At 42.3% G+C, this 20215-nt stretch overlaps 1 protein-coding gene across 3 annotated transcripts in view; it reads right to left on the bottom strand.

Annotated features, from left to right (window-relative positions):
• Nucleotides 1–20215, bottom strand: part of PRRG3 (proline rich and Gla domain 3) — a 337454-nt gene that overhangs the window by 14784 nt on the left and 302455 nt on the right. For all 3 annotated transcript variants that reach the window (XM_044057595.1, XM_044057596.1, XM_044057594.1), the window contains exon 3: nucleotides 17715–17875. In XM_044057595.1, coding sequence (XP_043913530.1) covers nucleotides 17715–17875 — 161 coding nt within the window. The remainder of the gene's footprint in view (nucleotides 1–17714; nucleotides 17876–20215) is intronic.

Genomic DNA, 20215 nt, shown 5'->3' with positions numbered 1-20215 from the left:
CAGTTGCTGGCAGATCTGTGATTCATAAAACCTTCATTTGTGAGTGCATGTCACAAAAAACTGATGCAACTATGCAACTTGAATGCATGCTCAATGTATGCCACAGAAAACTGAAGCAACCATGCATCTGTGAGTGTGCGCTCAATGTGTGCCACAGAAAACTGAAACAGGGATTCACAGAAATCCACATCACACAAGTGCCATATAGTGGTGATGCACATTGGTGAAAACCATACTCAAATAAAGAAATGTGAAAACAATGTGCATTGGTGTGGACAGCTCCAGAGGGGTGTGAAGTAACTCAGCAAAACCATAAGCTGACCACAGCTGAGCAGTGATATCTGCAGTGGTGATGCAGACAGTATAGTATATATGTAGAGGGGAGTAAAAGTCACTGCATGTTGTAGCAGAGTGTAAGAATGTGGGAAAAAATGACAAACCGCAATTGTAGTATCCAAAAAGCATGTACCTACTGGCCTCATTAAAAAAAAAAGGAAAGAGTATAGGAAGGTAGGGAATGAAGGCATACAGCAAGCAGAGAATCAGACAGTAGAAAACCGTACAGAAAAGAGTAGATGGGAAAATCAGGTCACATTTTTTTTGTGGGATAGGTCCCCTACTTTATAATGAGAGACAGAAAAGAAATAAGATGTAAAATGACAGAGAAACAAGGAAGAGTAGTGAGTAGTGGAAATGAACAAATGCAAAATAATACAAATGGATGGATGTGGACACAGTAGGAGGAAGAGCTATGGGCTAGACACAGACATAGATGGGCAGACAAATAGTGATGCAGAACATTGGACAATATGAAAGTAATAGACTGGAGAATAATGGAATTAGGACACACCTGACTGCATGCTAGCTGCTGAATGTCCAAGAAGGATTTTATTAGGAACTAGCAGATGGATCATGTTGACTAACGGATGGAATCACACTGTCCTAGGATGGCTCGATGCTACAGAGATATCATTCTCCAGTCAGTTTATGTTCCTGCATTACTATAATATCACTGTCATCTAGACTTCAAGTCCTGCCACATCAGGCTATCTCACAGTTACTCCACTTCCCAGTCAAAGAAAGACATTGTCCTGGATAATGAGTAGACCCCACAAGACCTCTGTCTCTTCCACCAGACTCTGAGATATCCCTCTAGCTAGTCCAGTGACAGCTACACATATGTTGGTGTCCACTGATACAAGAACTCCATGTATTCCTCCTGATCAGGTCTATGTTAAATATTCGAATGTCCGAAATTTTGAATACCATATGGTCGAGACCATGTGGGTGACATTTGGAAGTTCGAATATGGAATAAAAAAAAACAAACAAACAAAAAAAAAACAAGAAAAACACACCTTAACAGTGCAAGCAGGGGGAAAGCCCCCCTGCACCCCCCACACATCCCCTACTTAAATATACCAAATCCGACACTGCACTTCAGTGCAGAAAAGGGAAATTATCCCATTCTGCACCGTGTGGCGCCATTAAAAGTCAGTCTTCGAACACTTGAAATGTCGATCATATGGTCTCGACTATATGACGTTCGACATTTCCATCGTTCGAAGATTTGACATAGACCCTCCTGATCTGCTTGTGGGCCAACATGTCACCCAGCACCCATTTAATATCTCTCTCCATGTGCAAACAGTCCATGAACTGCTAGCCTTTTAGATGGGGTACGCAATGAGCTGCCTCTTATATTTTCATCCATGCTGTGTTTTAATTGTATCATACTATTAATTGCAAGGCAGTGGCAATTATGGAAGAAAATGCTGCTGGTATTTCAAATATATCTGCTGCATGAAAATCTCCAAGCTTTCTGCTTTTATAATAATATGCAAGCTGCCATGTGCTTCCAGTTATTTATGGCTATGAATCGCAACTTTCTTCAAGCACAGATTATGCTCTAATATGACTGCCTGCTTTCATTTTCATATCATTATACGGCCATTTGCATACAGGGCCATTTGCATACAGGTATTCACAAACAGGTTTCCTCACTGCCCTCTAATGCTAGCTGGGACTAAGATGCTCAACAATTAGAACTTGTCTGATTGAAGACTGCTGGAACAGGGCTCAGTGTTGAGCTTTTTTCTGGTTAATTGGGTAATTGCACTTTATTCATCTGCTTTCACTGTATTTGTGTTTCTTCCTACTTTATTACTAGGGGCATTGACTACAACTCTGAACTGAGATATATAACAATAAGCATCCTTTTCTGTGCATTTAAAGTGTTTTTTATTGTATCTGCTTTAGTTTCTTAAAAAAAAAAAAAAAAAAAAAAAAAAAAAATGTTTCCTGCCTTTCTTAGCTAGTATAGTCCAGTTTTCAGGTTAGTGCTGAATTCAGGGCTGTGTTACAAATCTCTGTGTTTGCCCATACCTTACTTGGATAAAAGAAAGTTTCTCTGTTCACCTGTGAGAGAGGGGAGTTTTGAGCAGCCTATCTGTCCCTGGAGGAGTGGTTTCAGCCCAGAAATTAGTAGTTTATTGGCAATTTCTATCTCTTTTATTTCTCTGCTATAAAATCTGCATTTGTCCGGTTTTGCATGCAGGGCAGTGCTGGTTAGCTAGGGTATAACTATTCCCGGCTCCACAAAGTCTCTTCTTCAATTTTTCCCTTGGAACTAGACAAACTTTCAACTTAAGCACTCAAGCCATTCATTTCTCAGCCCGGTACTTGCTCAAAACTCATAGCAAGCACTTATAAACCCTAGCACTAGACCCCCCTATAATGTACAGAAGGACAAGGCTCTCTATTCGACCTTACCAGCTATTCAGTACAACAGTTCACTGTACCTATCCAGGCATGTCCAAAGGGCAGTTTCAGGTGTACTCTCTAGTCCAACTGGTGAATCTGGGCATTTTGAAGCAATGTTACAACTGCCTCATGTACACAGACAACCCTCTCCTCCTACCACCAAACACTAATACATGCAAGAGATGCAATTATACAGCCAAACTGGAGGCTAAACTCTCTCAACCCAAGACTGGATCAGACAGTCAAGAGGAGAAGGGAAATACTGGCATCACACCACCAGTCTCACATAGACCCATTAAACCAGCACCAGCAAAAAACACACATAAATATACGAAAACATACTCGGAGGCTCTAAATAAAAATCTTTCGAACTCACCACTGTCTAAATCTAAAGCAGCTTGGCTGGCTTGAACTTCAAAACCTTCTGAAAATCTCCCAACTAACCATGACCCACAAGATATTTTATCAACCTACTAGCACTCCCATACTATCCAATCTCATAATCCCTTATAAAAACCTAAACTCACTGCGCTCCTCTAACAAGTTTCTAGCTAGCATAACCAAAACTAATAACTTGGCTAGAGATTCCCTGTTTTCTAACACAGTGGAAAAAGACTGGAACCTCCTTCCACATGAACTAACAACACTTTCATCTTTGCTTCTCTTTAAACAAAGACTAAAAACATACTTTAAAACTCACTGGTTATGTCCATGTTGTAAACCTGACTAACCTTTTCCTCTACTAATGTTACTTCTACACCCAACCAATTTTTCACACATATTTCTATAATTTCTATGATGAAGAACTGAACTGCTGACCACAATGAAGCAATTTTGTAGATTCATCCTGCTTATTGTTAGTACAACCTAGTACATAATAACACTATGTCACGTTTATTGTGTAATAGAATTCATCTCACCATTCTTAATGATTTCTATACTAGTGTAAATATCTTTTTTTGATCACTTTTTTTAATATTATTACTGATTTTGTATACTTATGTGAACTACTTTCATTTATGATGTTTCAACTATGTTTACCATCCTTGTTGCTGTATTTTAAGTAATGATCTAACTATTAATGTTTGGAGCTTTTCTCCCCGGGCCTCTACTGAAAATGGAAATATATCCAGCTAGACTAGCCCGGTCAACAAATGTAAAATAAAATAAATAAATAAAATAAATAAAATAAATCTGAAAAAGCAACAGAGACCTCCAAAGCAGACATCCAAGCAACCTCCACCCCCCCAACACAAACCATGAAACACATACTTCACAAAACCAGTGTGCCACACAATCACAGCCCTTAAGGCAAAATAAAATACCCAACATACTAGTAATAGGTGACTCTATAGTCAGGCACACTGACGTCCCACTCTCTAGGCTGAATAAGGAGAAGGTTACTGTTAGCTGCCTGTTGGGTGCCAGGATCCGTCACATAACACAAGCACTCAGGTCACTCCAGAACAAGTACAAATATGACTCTGTCATTGTCCATGTTGGTTTGAATGACCTGAGCTGTACCACCCTGGACTACATGAAAAGAGACATGGAAGGCTCTCTGATCACATAGCCCAGGCCGGTATGATCCTGACCCTGAGTAGCATCCTGCCCTCACCAAGAATGATACAACGGTATAAAGAAAAAAATTATCAATTTCAACAATTGGCTAAGTTTCTGGTGTCATTCAAAGGGGATCCAGTGTCTGTCCGCCTGGGATGACATGCTCAACAAGCCACGCTGCTTCGCTAGAGACGGCTTGCACCTGTCATCTTTAGGCTTTCGAATACTGGCCAAGGCTCTTGCCACCCCCATAGTGCCTTTTTTAGGCAAGGCTCAAAAGACAAACTCACCGTTGTAAATAGCACAAGTAACAAAAATCTGAGGGTAATGCTACTCAATGCCAAAAGTCTAAACCTCAAAATGCACACACTCGAGGCACTCCTCAGTATGGAGAAAATTGATATCTGTGCAGTAACAGAAACCTGGTTTAAGGCTCCAGAGAGCACCCCAGCACTACCAGGCTACAACTCATACCATACATTTCGGCCACAGAACCCGGACTGAAATACAAAAGGTGGGGGAGTTCCCATATTCATCAAGGATACCCACACCTCTAGGTTAGTGGCACAGCACGATGTTTCAGAGATCATCCACGTGCAACTAACAACGGGCAAAAATCACAGTTGTGTACACTTACCATAAATGTAGATGTTCAAGTGTATTCACTGTTGCAGTCATTACATTTGGGTAATCCTGCTGGCAGGTTGCCCTCAGCCAGCCTGAATTCCAAAGTCCTGGGTCCTGCGTCGGCCGCTGTTGCCCCTTCCCTGACGTCAGGTCATCAGGGGTATAAAAGAAGCAGCTGACGTCATTTTCTTCAGTTTTTCTTGCCCCAGATGTCAGGTGCCCCCAAAAAGGGTAGCCAAACTTTATATATATATATATATTCAGAAATACACCAATATAAATTTTACCTTCATCTATAAGCAAATATACCACATAGGTAGTATAAATCAGAGAAGGAAAGATAAGATCCAAAAGAAAAAAGGGGGAAGGTGGGTGGGTAACCTGGACTGCAACAGTGAATACACTCGAACATCTACATTTATGGTAAGGGTACACAACTGTAATATGTTCTTCGTGTTTCACTGTTGCAGTCATTACATTTGGGTAGAGTCCCAAAGCTATGGTTGGGAGGCTGGAACTAGACAGCAGTAGGAGCGGCTATGAGGCCCTGCAGGACTGCAGTGGCAAAGCCTGCCCCGGATTTAGAGTAGAGTGGCAGATGATAATGCTTTGTGAAGGTGTGCACTGAACTCCAAGCAGCCGCCTCTAAAATGTCTCTGGTTGGTACTCCCCTGAGAAAGGCTGCTGAGGTGGCTGCAGCTCTGGTGGAATGAGGCCTAATGCCCTTAGGCACTGGCTTGCCATGGTGTAAGTAGCAGAAATGAATGCAGTGGCCTAACCACTTAGAAATAGTCTGCTTTGAGATAGGCTTCCCTCGTGATCCTGCAGCATATGCCACTAGTAATTGCTCTGTCTTCCTGAAAGCTTTGGTTCTGTCCAAGTAGAATCTAAGCTGTCTGTGAACGTCCAAAGAATGCAGAATTCTCTCCCCCTTGTTCTGTGGATTTGGGTAAAAGGTTGGCAGATGGATGGCTTGGTTAAGAGCCACACTGGACACTACTTTAGGCATAAATGTTGGGTTTGTCCTCATGGAGACCCTGTCTGTATGAAAAATGATGAAAGGTTCCACAGCCATGAGCGCCTGTAGCTCTGAAACTCATCTTGCAGAAGTAATTGCTAAGAGCAGAGCTGTTTTCTAAGATAAAACCTTCATATCAGCAGTAACAGCTGGCTCAAAAGGATGCAGTGTGAGCTTTTCCAAGACATAGTTGAGGTCCCATGCAGGCATTGCTAGTCTCCTTGGGGGCCTTAAATATTTGGCTCCTCTGAGGTACTGCCTTAATAAAGGGTGAAAAAAAAGTGGGGGCTCTGTATTGTAATGAGCCAAAATGGCAGAGGCATGAATTTTAATTGATGAAAAAGATAGGCCTTTATCCAGCATCTCAATTAGGTATTGCAAAATCTGAGGAATATTTGGTACTGCTGTATCAATTCCTTGTGCCTGGTTCCAGGCACAGAATATCTTCCATTTTCCAGCATAAGACTTTCTAGTACTAGGCCTTCTGGCTTCCAGAATGACATCCATCACAGCTTTACTGAGTGGTGTTTTTTGTATGACTACATTATCCGCCATGCTGCCAAGTTTAATGTCCTGAGTTGGCTGCGCATGATCTGATTGTTTTGCTGGGACAGTAGTCAAGGTATTTGAGGCAAGGCCCAAGCTGGGTATAGAGATAAGTTCCTTAGTATTGGATACCAGTACTGGTGTGGCCAGTCTGGGGCAATTAGTATCATCTTTGGCTTCTCCTGTTTGACCTTTAGGTGCACCTTGGGGAGGAGAGGCAGTGGAGGAAAGGCATATACTGATAGGTTTTTCCAGCTGAAAGATAGGGCGTCCTCTTTCCATACTTGTCTGTAATAAGTCCTTGTGCAGAATCTTTTTAGTTGGTAATTGAGAGGGGAGGCAAATAGATCTATGTCCAGGCATCCCCATTTCCTTGTTATCATGCTGAAGACTTGTGGATCCAGCTTCCACTCGTGGGGATCCATGAGGTTTCTGCTTAGTTCGTCTGCCAGAGTATTTTCCTTTCCTGGCAGGAATTGTGTCTGCAGATGTACTTGGTAAGTCAAAGTTGTGTCCCACAAGGTCATGGCTAGTCTGCAAAGGGGGTAATAATGTGTGCCCCCCTGCTTGTTTATAATCCGCATGACCGTGGTGTTGTCTGTCTTTATCAATAGTTGTTCCAGTTGAAGTAGGTCCTTGAAGGCTGTCAGTGCATTTTGAATAGCTAACATCTCTTTTTGATTGATATGTAGATGCATTTGGTTTGAGGACCATGTGTCCTGAATGCATCTTCTTGCCATGTGGGCTCCCCAGGCATAGTCTGATGCATCCGTTGTTAGTGTCTGCCTGGCTGGAGGTAATGTGAATGGCTGTCCCTTGTTCTAGTGACAAGCCTTTGCCCACCATTGAAACTTCTGTTGCAGGCAGGGAATGAGAGTAATGACTGTTTCCAGGCTGTGGCAATGTTGAGTCCAAACACTTTTTAGGTACCATTGAAGTTTCCTCATATGCAGTCTTGCACATGGAATTAGTAGGATGCAGGAGGCCATGAAGCCCAAAGCCTGCAGAATTTTTCTTGCAGATAATTGGGCCTTTGTTGCCAACATTTTGAAATAGGTAGTCAGTTGCCTTTGTTTGTCTGGCATGAGATAAGCCATCTGGGCAGTTGTATTCAACCTTGCACCCAGGAATATTATCTCTTGTGAGGGTACTAGTTTTGATTTCTTTTTGTTGACTGTGTACCCTAGGCATGTTAGAAGTCTTTTTACAAATGCCAGATGCTGAAGAAGAATGTCCTTGTTCTCTGCTTGAATGAGACAGTCATCCAAGTAAGGCTATATTTGTATTCCTCTTTGTCTGCAGAATGCAATTACTGGTGCCAGGCACTTTGTAAAGACACTGGGTGCAGTAGATAAGCCAAAGGGCAGTGGAGAGAATTGGTAATGCATTGAACCTGCCTTGAATCTTAGGTATCTTCTGTATGATTGTCTGACTGGAACATGCAGGTATGCCTCTTTTAGGTCTAAAGTCACAAGCCAAGCATTCTTGCCCAGCATGGGCAGAAGCTGCTGCAAAGTCAACATTTTGAATTTTGTTATATCCAGGAATGTGTTTAGAATAGATAGGTCCAGTACAGGTATCCAGACCTTGTCCTTTCTGGGTACCAAGAACAATCTTGAGTAAAATCCTTGTCCCTGCTCTTGCTCTGGTACTTGTTGAATGGCCCCCATGTCCATGAGAGATGAGACTTGTTTTTGTGCCTCTGCCCATTGATTTTTTGGCAGATGTGGCCAGCCGTTTGCCTTTGGCAGAGTATGGAAATGGAACTTGTAGCCTTGTGACACTATATTTAGAACCCACTTACCTGGGTTATGATGTGCCAATTTTGAGCAAAAAGTGCTAATTTTCCCCCTAAGGGTGCTGCCAGAAGATAAGTACTTGGTGCAGGCAGGGAGAAGTTATTGGGACTGTTTTCTGTATGTTTGTGATCTATCTTCTCCAGCTTTGGAGGTAGAAGCCCCCCATTTCTTGGGCCTATAAGAACCTTGTGCCTGGGATCTGCCCTTAGGGCATCTGGATCTGCCCCTTTGAGGTCTGTCTGACACAGGAAAGGACCAATTCTTTGTAGGCCAGTGTCTACTAAACCTAGGTGGCTGTACTTGTAAAAGATCGTTGACAGTTTGCATAGATTTAGCTTTGTCCTCCATTTTCTTTAACACCTCTTCTGCCTTAACACCAAACAAAGTATCATGCTGTAAAGGTGCATCTAGTAATTTTACTTTAACATGATCAGGCAGATTTTGTTCCTTTAACCAAGCATGCCTCCTAATTGCAGAACCCGTAACTGTCGCCCAGCAGGAGGCCTCCAAAGAATCAAAACCACATTGCAAAGTATGTTTTCCAACTTGTTCTGCTGCATACAATAAATCCTGCATTTCCTTGTTTTCTGCACATTCAGAATTCAACAACATTTTCTGTTTAAGCAATTCCATGACATGTTGCTGATACTTAAGCATATGAAATTGACAGTTTAAGGCCCTTATAGCCAAAGTTGCAGATGTGTAAACCTTTTTTCCCCATCTATCCAGTGCCCTTGAATCTCTGTCAGAGGGGGTTGGGTTTTTTGCAGTGGAAGCCTTAACTCCCTTTGGACCCTGTGAAATAGTTTCTGGGTCAGCAGCAGGGTTTCTAAAAAGAAATTTGTGTGAGTCAGGAACCCTGTAATATCTGTCAGGCTTAACAGGAGCTGGGGGTAAGGAGTCAGGGGTCAGACTAGTCTCCAAAAATACATCATCTACAATGTCTAACACAGGTGGAATGGCTAGAGGCCTGTGCTGAGGTAGTAAAAGAAAATCCCTGAGCCTCTTTTTAGATTCTGAAAAATCTTGGCTCTCCCAGCGGAAATGCTCCCTCATGGTATGCAAGGTTTCCCCGAAGGAATAGTCCTCAGGAGGAGATGCTGAAGTTATAGATTCTTCAGGATCAGAATCCTCATAGGGGGAAGAGAATATTCTGTTTTTTGGGCATAGAGGCCTGTCCATATGGCTCTTGAGTTTGTTTCCTTGCTTTAGAAGGTGCTTTAATCTTTGCCTTTGAAGCTGAAGTCATTTTAATGTAAAGATGTTTAGGTCTGAATACATACTCAGAAGCCGGTACCTGCTCAGCGGCTCCGGACCCATCTGAGGGATTAGCGTCCAAGGCTCCAATACCTTGAGTATCCAGCAGCATGGCCGACTCCACGTGGGAGTCGGTAGCGGCCTGCGACTCTAAAGTAGCGGGCGTCAGGGGCTGTGAAAGCACCTCACTGAGAATCGGCGAACCGGCGACTGGCTTAGGAGAAGCTTCGTCGTCGGTTTTGGGCCGCGGTTGTTTTTCTCTATCCTTTTCTTTGTGTTTTTTGTAAACTCCGGTAGTCGGATGGCTATCCGATGATATTTCAGGATAATTAAACCGGCGTCCAAAAAAGTTTTAAGCAAAATCATACCGACGCTTAATAGTGCGTTGGTTAAATCTAGCACAAAACCGACAACCAGTAACATTGTGATCAGGGCCTAGGCAAGGAATACAGTAAGAATGAAAATCCTTATGAGGTATTTGCTTTCCACAAGAAATACAATTATTAACTTTTTCTGACATTGGTCTGGAGCAAGAAAAAAGTTTCCCCAATGGGGTACTTAGTTTTATTGAAGACTTCGGATCTGAAACTCAAGCACGAAAATCTCAGGAGTTGGCCGACCGACACTTGCGAACTGCTTCTGCTTCGGGCGCCGCGCGGCAAGAAAGACTGAAGAAAATGGCATCAGCTGCTTCTTTTATACCCCTGATGACCTGACGTCAGGGAAGGGGTGACAGCGGCCGATGCAGGACTCAGGACGTTGGAATTCAGCCCGGCTGAGGGCAACCTGTCAGCAGGATTACCCAAATGTAATGACTGCAACAGTGAAACACGAAGAACATCTGCAATTCAAATTTTAGCTTGCTACAGATCACCCACCATGTCCCAGGACCTCCATTCCATATTTCTGGAAAAATTGGGAAACATAAAGGTCCTACCAAACACCCTGATATTGGGTGATTTCAACTACCCAAACATTAACTGGGAGAACTACTCAAGTACTAACTCCCTTGCCCAACACTTCCTAGAATTTATAAACTCAAATGCCCTGGATCAACTGGTCAACACTCCCACCACAGGTGACAACATATTGGACCTGGTCATCACCAACATGGGTGACTGGTGTTCCACAACGGAGTTCAACCCCTTGCTGGTTAGATCTGACCATAAACAAATCACTTTGGATATCCACATTCTGCCCCCACCCCCAGGCAAGGAAACCACCATGAAAAACTTTTCAAAAGCACACGTCACGTTACTTAAGACTGAGGTGGAAAGTTTCAAAGCCCCCATGCTAAAGGATAACATTGTCCAAGCTGCAAAATCCTTTACTAATGCATTCTACGGGCACCTACAAGAACGCATGGATCATGCTATCCCAAGCAAAACCAAGACTCACTCCTCCAAGAAAAGGAAACCAGTCTGGTGGACCCCTGCCATAAACAAGCTATACAATAGAAGGAGGAAACTAGCACAGAAAAAGAGTAAAATCCCAAGAAGGGAAGACATCCCTGATCAGTATCAGCAAGAAACTACGATCCCTCATAAAATTGTCCAAGGCGAGCTTCGAAAGAAAAATTGCCAAGGACTCCAAAGATAACCACAAGGCATTCTTTAGCTATGTCAAGAATGTAAGTGGCAATGCTCAGATCTGCTTGGAGTTAATGCAGAATGCCACAAAATACACTGAACCAACTGATATTGCCAACCTCCTGGCAGACAGGTTCAGTGCAAACTTCACCCCACCTCTCACCCCCAAAAGGGCCCATAATCATACCAGAAGAACGTAGAGCCCCTGAAATCACAGACACTCAGGTTAAAACAGCCAACTTCAAAGCCAAAAACACAGCATCAGTGGGACCGGAAAGTGTCCCAGGCTGCATCCTACACAAGCTCAAAGATGAACTAACCCCTCACCTAAACATACTGTTCAAACTCACCCTCTCCACAGGCTACGTACCCACAGAGTGGTGCACAGCAATGGTTATTCTGCTCCACAAAGGTGGAGCCACAACAGACCCTGGGAACTATCACCCTATAAGCCTGACTAGCTTGGTCTGTAAGGCTATGGAGCGCATCATCATCATGGAACTCATTAACAGAGATATTGGGAACCTCCAAACACTGAACCCTACCCAGTTCGGCTTTTTAAGGGCAGATCATGCCTCCTAAGCCTGGTGGACTTCTTTGAGACAGTTACCAAGGCTATAGATGAGGGAAAGGTGGTACACACAGCATACCTAGATCTTGCAAAGGCCTTCAGCACCATTCTCCATTCTGGTATTATAGACAAGCTCACCAGCCTGAACATAAACCCCTATGTCACAAGATGGGTTGCCAATTGGCTCATGGACAGAACCCACATGGTGAGAATTGCGGGAGCTAGGATTGACTCTCAACTGGTTACAAGTGGCATTCCCCAGAGCTCAGTCCTAGGACCCCTCCTGTTCAGCATATACTTCTCAGAGGTACAGGCAAGCACAGGAGGACTATGGCTTACCACGTTCGCAGACGACTGCAAACTAGGGTCTATAACTGACTCTCCGGCTAACACAGACATCCTCCAAAAGGGTCTCACTGAGACAGATACCTGGTGTCAAAATCATGGCCTCAAGCTAAATGCCAAAAAGTGCATAGTCATCCCCTTTGGAAAAAACAAAGTACACACAAACTACCACATAGGTGCTAGCCCCCTAAATACAGAAAACATAATAAGGGATCTGGGGACCCAAGTAGATAGTAATCTCTCCTTTGATAATCACATTGCCAAAGTGGTTAGAAAATCCTTCTATGTGGTCCACCTAATCACAAAATGGTTTGCATCCAGATCAAAGGAGGTCATTGTGCCCCTACTCATCACTCATCAGACCCATCATAGAGTACAATGCCCCATTTGGGATGTACCTTACAAGACACCTGCAACAGCTGGAAAGACTACAGAAGTACCTCAGCAAGAGGATCACTGGCCTCAAACAGATGCCCTATGCAGCTCGACTGAAGAAACTCCAGCAGTACTTGGTTGCATACCGCCTACTCAGAGGTGATCTCTGCCTGACATACAAGGCCATGTCCAACCCAGAATTGATGGACATGCTCCACCTAAAGAAAACCTTATCCCCTCGAGCCACATGCTCTAGGGATCTAAACCTCACCACAACAATAAATAGGATGTGCTGGAGGGATAGATTCCTGTCCCAGGGACTTCCCATGCTTTGGAACAAGATTCCAATCTACATTAAGCAGAGCTCCTCACTAACACTCTTCAAGAGAAACCTTGACGAGTGGATGGGAAACAGAAAATTTACCCCGGGGATCAGTTCAGTGGCTCTGCTGGACAGAGGCACAGGGAACTAATCTAAGGGGGAGGCAAAAGCCAACACATTCTGGCTAGGCTTATAAATGCCTTTGGGCAGATAGCCTAGTACCTACCTATGAACCTATATATGGCTGCTTCACTTGCAGTGGCATGCTACATAACATACAGAACATCTATGAATCACAGTCTGAATAGTGGATTGATCGGCTTTTCAGTTCTTCAGTAAGCTGAGGGCCATGTTGCTGGCAGGGTATATATGGGAATGCATCTCAGGTCTAAGCAATATGCACAGTATAGCACAAACTGCATCCCGCAGTGGAATGTACAGTTGGAGCTAAGAGGTAATATGTCTTGCTGCATGAATGTGCACATGATAGGAGCCTCTGTCCTTCACAATGAAATAGCATGGCCATAGCAAGTTGGAAACAACATACTAACTGAAGCATACACAGTACAGCACAGTGTGTGACCAGCTGTTTAAATGCACTTATACTGTAAAACAGGGGTGCAGTGTGAAATACATTTCAGAGAGGATGACTGGGAAAAGACACTTTATATACAGTGATGTAATGCGCATAGACATGCACAGACTGCATTTCTCTGTGTGCATGACAGTGCAATGCAATGCAGTACACAATATCCCTAGTTCCAAGTAGAGGGACAAAAACAGTGCTGTCCATTCAGGCTAGACTGTTGGCATTTCCCATGTTTTCTTCTATGCAGTTGATCTAAACAAAGTAAGTGTGTTCTGTGCATATGAATACTGACCATAGCCTGATTGAAATAAAAAGAAAGAAGAAAAAAACAGGCAGACTGCATATATATATATATATATATATATATATATATATATATATATGTATCTATCGAGCTATCTATCTATATATATATATATATGTGTGTGCGTGTGTGTGTGTGTGTGTGTGTGTGTGTGTGTGCGCGTGCACGTGTGTGCGTGTGCATGCTTAAATCTGTTTATAAATATCTATGCACAGATTAAGAAATAAATGCCAAAATTAATGAATACAAAAAATAAAAAAATCATGAAACATTCAATCCAAAAAACAGAACAAAAACCCCCACAAAAACCAAACAGCCTGGGATGACATACTTGACAAGCCACGATGCTTCGCTAGGGACGGCTTGCACCTGTCACTCCTGGGTTTCGGATATTGGCAAAGGCTCTTGCTACCCCCATAGCGCCTTTTTTAGGCAAGGCTCAAAAGACAAACCCACCTCCATAGGTATCACATAATGCTACTCAACGCCAGAAGTCTAAACCTCAAGATGCATGCACTCGAAACTCTCATTAGCATGGAGAACATCGATATCTGTGCAGTAACAGAAACCTGGTTCAAGGCTCCCGAGAGCACCCCAGCACTACCAGGTTATACCTCATACCATGCTTTTCGCCCCCAAAACTTGGACCGAACCACAAAAGGAGGGGGAGTATCAATATTCGTCAAAGATACCCACACCTCCAGGTTGGTGGCACAGCACGAAGCATCAGAGACTATCCATGTGCAACTAACAGTGGGTAAAACTGCCTTCCAGTTTATAGCCTGCTACAGACCACCTTCCCAAACCCAGGAACCCCACTCGGCCTTCCTGAGAACACTGGAAAATATGAAGGTCTCTCCAAACACCATTATATTGGGCGACTTCAACTACCCAAACATAGACTGGGAGCATTATTCTAGCACCAACACCCTAGCCCAAAGGTTCCTAGAATTTATAAACTCAAATGCTACGGAACAACTTGTTATCACTCGCACAAGAGGGGAAAACATACTGGACCTGATCATCACCAACATGGGGACTTTATGCTCCAGACCAGAAGTGTATCCCTCACTGGTAAGATCAGACCATAAACTAATCTCACTGGATATTCACATCCCGACCCCACCCCCTGCCCTGAAAACCACAGTGAAAAACTTCTCTAAAGCAAATTTCACACTCCTCAAAACTGAGGTGGAATCCTTCAAAGCCCCCGGGCCTGTGGAAAATACGGCCCAAACTGAAGAATCCTTTATAAACACATTCTATGAACACCTTCAGGAATGCATGGATCATGCAATCCCAAATAAAACCAAGACCCAATCCTCCAAAGGCAGACGTCCTGTCTGGCGGACCCCAGCCATAAACAAGCTATACAATAGAAGGAGGAAGCTACTAGATGATAGAGCAAAATCCCAAAAAGGGAAGGCATCTCTGATCAGTATTAGCAAAAAACTACGGGCACTCATAAAATCATCTAAGGCCAGCTTCAAGAGAAAAATTGCACAGGACACTAAGGATAATCACAAGGCTTTCTTTAGTTATGTTAGGAACCTGGGTGGGAATTCCCAGATATGCTCAGAATTAGTCCAAAATGACAAAATAATACACCAAACCCACAGACATTGCCAACATTCTAGCTGACAGGTTCAGCACAAACTTCTCCCCCCCTCCCCACCAAAAGGACAAATATCTATCCCAGCAGAGTGCTGCCTCCCTGACATCTCAGATGCTCAGGTAAGAGCCGCCCTCTCCAAAGCAAAAAACACAGCATCAATAGGACCAGACGGTGTCCCGGGCTGCATCCTACATGAACTCCAAGAAGAACTAAACCCAAACATAAAACTACTGTTCAATCTCAGCCTTACTACAGGATATGTACCCAAAGAGTGGCGTACAGCAACAGTGGTCCTCTCCACAAAGGTGGTGCCTCAACGGATCCTGTAAACTATCGCTCCATAAGCCTGACTAGCTTGGTTTGCAAAGCTATGGAAAAGATCATCATGGACCTCATAAATAAAGATATTGGGGACCTACAGACAGTGGATCCTACCCAGTTCGGCTTTGTTAAGGGCAGATCCTGCCTCTTAAACCTGGTCGATTTCTTTGAAACAGTCACCAAGGCCATTGACGAGGGGAAGGTGGTCCACACAGCCTACCTGGACCTCGCAAAAGCCTTCGATACAATACACCACTCGGGCATTATAGATAAGCTCACCAGCTTAAATATCAACCCCTGTGTTACTAGATGGGTTGCAAAGTGGCTCAAGGACAGAACCCACATGGTTAGAATTGCTGGAGCCATGTCAGACTCCAAACCAGTTACAAATGGTGTCCTACAAGGCTCAGTCCTGTGACCTCTCTTGTTCAGTATATATTTCTCGGAGGTACAGGCCAACACGGAAGGTTGTGGCTGACCAAGTTCACAGATGACTTCAAACCGGGCGCCATAATCGACTCTCCAACTGACACAAGCATCCTCCAAAAGGGCCTCATAGAAACAGACAACTGGTGCCAGAGCCATGACCTCAAGCTAAACGCCAAAAAGTGTATAGTCATCCCCTTTGGCAAAAACAAAGTGCCCACAAATTACCACATAGGTGGTAATCCATTAAGTACAGAAGAAGTAATTAGCAAGCTCTCATTTGACAACCACGTGGCCAAAGTGGTTAGAAAAACATTTTATATAGCCCACCTAATCATGAAGGGATTCACATCTAGATCAGGGGAGGTCATCGTGCCTCTTTACTCATCCCTCATCAGGCCCATAATTGAGTACAATGCCCCTTTTGGGATGCACCTTACCAGACACCTGCAGCAACTGGAAAGACCCAAAAATACCTCACCAAGAGGATCAAAGGGCTCAAACAGATGCCATATGCTGCCTGGTTAAAGAAACTCCAGCTCTACTCAGTGGCATACCGCCTGCTCAGAGGCGATCTGTGCCTGACGTATAAAGCCATGTCCAACCCGGAATTAATGGACATGCTGCACCTCAGAAAATCCAAATCCCATTGAGCTACACGCTCGAGAGACTTGAACCTCAGCACTGAAATAAATAGGACATGCTGGAGGGACAGATTCATAACCCAGAGGCTCCCTTCACTCTGGAATAAAATCCCAGTCCAGGTTAGGCAGAGTCCCACATTGACTCTCTTCAAGAGGAATCTTGATGAGTGGATGGGGGATCGTAGGTTTACCCTGCATATCACTTCTGTGTCACTGTTAGACAGAGGCACAGTATACTAACCTCGAAAAAGGGCATAGCAAAATTAATTTAAAATGGGTGGCGAAAGCCAAACACACTCTGGCTAGGCTTATAAATGCCCTAAGGCAGATAGCCTAGTATGAACCGATGAACCTAAGATATACTTTGTCTGGCTAGTGATGCTGCTAGGTAATGAGTAGAGTTAGGGACAGGGACAGGGTACGTCCATCACACATGAGTAAAGATGGACAGTCCCATCAAAGGCATGAAACAAATCTGAAGACACAAAGTTAATATGGATGATGCTGTACTTCACATTACTGTTGTCTAAAGTTTGTCCCACAAAAAAAAATAGTTTACTGTTATCATGGACAGAACATCAAGGAACATTATCCCTGAAGTTTTAATGCACAAGTGAAGCTACAGTAAGGATTTCAGCTAAAAGTGAGTAAATGCTATTACTGAAAGAGTTGGGGGAATTAGAACACAAAATATATTAAAGGGGAAGAAAGGTGTTACTTGTCATTACAAAACAGGGAATGTACACAACAGTATATATTGAAATTTAATGTCAAAAGCAGAAAAAGAAGAGTAATGTATATAATATCAAAACAGGGTTGACTTAAAGGGAATTTGCAGATTTAGTGATAGGAACATCTTGTTTGTATGAAACTGGAGTGATCAATATTTTACAAAATACCTGATAAAGATAATACAGTCCTAGGCAAAAGATGTGCCACAGAGCTATACTAAGAGATTTGAGAAGAAGTAGGCCCAGTGATGTATTTCACTAATCATTTTTTGTGGTATTATCATGTAGTAAACAAAAGGTATGTACTCACAGTTTTTTCGCTGTTTTCAAACACCTCCTTCACTTCTTCATAGTTACAGATTTCTTCACGGCATTCACGCTCCAAGCTCCCCTGACGCAACTCCTCCAGAAAGCCATTGGCTCGCGGAAACCTTTTCAAAATAGAGTTAGCACCCTGGGATGTCAGAAACACTAATATGATGAAAGGATAAGAAATGGAAAAATATATACATGGGTTATGCACAGTATACTGGCATTGTTTTAATGGTGAAGCATTTACTTTTTTAATACAAAAGCCTCAGTATTTAATTAGTTTAACTCTGATGGATTACAATTTAGTATCACTAATTTCTTGCTCTGGTTCCTTTAGAAAGTTTCTGATACAGCAATGTAGTCAAGTACAGACAGTATTGCAAGACTGGATAATGCTGACATTTTATTCCTGAATTTTTATGTATATCAATGCTTCTTTCTCTGAAATGCAGACATGATTTCATACTTCCAGAAGACAGTGTGATTTCAGGCAGTACTTATATGATTTCTGAATCTGAACTTTCTATTGTACATTCAACAAATAGTTGTAAAGTAAGCTAATTCTCAACATTCTGAATCTGTGAAGGTAACATGACGTAATGGACTCTACCACCATCATTTCATAAAAACTACCTCTGTCATCAAATAATTCTATACAACAGAAGTAATTTTGTACCTTTAAGGATGGAATAAAAAATACAGTGGCAGTTCCATAGTTCATTAGGGAGGACTCAAGTTGAACTTTTGAATAGCTGTCAAAGCTTTAAGCCTGAGTTTAATATAGTGCATTTTCACATTTCCAAATTTTAATATTTTTCACTTACATTTTTATACTTACATGGATAGAGCCCCATTGCACTGTGAATAATAGTGTAATCAATATACGGTACTATCTAGAATGCAGTTTCATATCTGATCTGCGGAATTACTTATGCATTAGGATTTCCAATTTTTGGATATGACACCAATATCTGAAACCCAGAATTACCATATGTACTGGCTTTAAGAAAGAGGTTTGAGTTTTACATAAATAATGAGTTAATTAAAGTAAGGCTCTGGTATCCTATCAGTAAAAAAAAAAAATACCTACAAGACAAAAACATCCCTGAAAATTAAGAGTATTTATTTATAAAGAATAATGATGGCAGTAGTTTCTTCTGGAGATCTGGAGATCACTTTCATGATTGCTAAAAACGTGAAAGAAATAATAGGCCTATTAATACTTCCAATCTGATGACACCATTCACAGCCACACATTTCACACTAGTTCCTATAATGGACAAAGTAATGTATATCAAGTTCATTTTCACTGCTATCGTTTACAAGATAACACTATCTATATAACACCCCACTTACTACAGTGACCACAGTGATGTAGTATATTTTCAGCTTTGCTTTTGCATATCACAGACACATCCTTCACACGAATACCAGTTGCTGTAGTAACCACAGTAATGAATTTCATTTTTAGCATTGCCACTGCCATTCACAGACACCCCACCACACCCTCACTAATTGCTATAGTGGCCACAGTAATATATTTCAGTTATAGATATTCTGCATGGTAATGTATTTCAGTTTCAACTTTGCTGCTTTCATTCACAGATACTCCCTCCCAACAGTAACTACTTAAAGGAGAACAGCACCCACAGACTCAAAAAAATGTTTATTTCATCATGGTTTGGTGTTTTCTACATTTTAACACTATTTTGGGACCATTTACAGGCTTTTATGTATTTTTATACATAATTTATGAGTCTGACCACATGGGTCTGGCATCTTGAAGTAATTCTGATTGTTTAGTCTGCCTCTAGGTATCCCGCAATGTAGGCCTCTTTCTTCCTAAAGTTCCCATCACTGGATTGATTTTACATGCATACACTGCTGTCTTTTAGTCAGTTCATTTTAAGTAACATTTCATGCCGTTCAGTGACTACTTAAATCACAAACAGTGCAAAAACCACAGAACAGACTTCCAAAGTGCTTTTTACTGCTGTTTCTTTTTAGAATGGCTAAACTGCAGTCTTTTGTGAAGCCTGAATTGTACTACTTTGACTTATCTTCACACCTATCTTCCCTAGCTGTCAAAGTGCTAAGTGTAATTTGAGCTGTTGTATTATAAGTGACAGCCTAAAACTTGCTTTCATTGTTGGTCTTATGAACATCTAACATACGCATGTCCAAAGACAAAATATGCTCAGTGTAGAGTATTCATTCATAGCAAACACAATTGTGAAACATTTTGTAGGAAACATAAGAATACTGAACAGTTTTGGTTTGAATGCCCTCAAATAAAATTGTTAGAGGAATGAAGTAATTTACCTGGCAGTCCTACAGTCCTGTTCAGCACTATAACTAACTCAGATGTAAAAGCAGATGAGGAGAGTACCATAAGCAAGGACAGTGATGGAGGTGAGCAACTTACTCATAGCCCAAATGTTAGAGATGTTGAGGGTGAAAGCAGTGGTCAGGTGCACACTGCTTCTTTAGACATAAAGG

Source organism: Protopterus annectens, chromosome 15.part0 (genome assembly GCF_019279795.1).
Source record: "Protopterus annectens isolate FY-2018-M chromosome 15.part0, PAN1.0, whole genome shotgun sequence".
Classification (NCBI taxonomy): Eukaryota; Metazoa; Chordata; order Ceratodontiformes; family Protopteridae; genus Protopterus; species Protopterus annectens.
The sequence above is the reverse complement of the archived record's forward strand: the minus strand, read 5'-3'. Positions and strand labels throughout refer to the sequence as shown.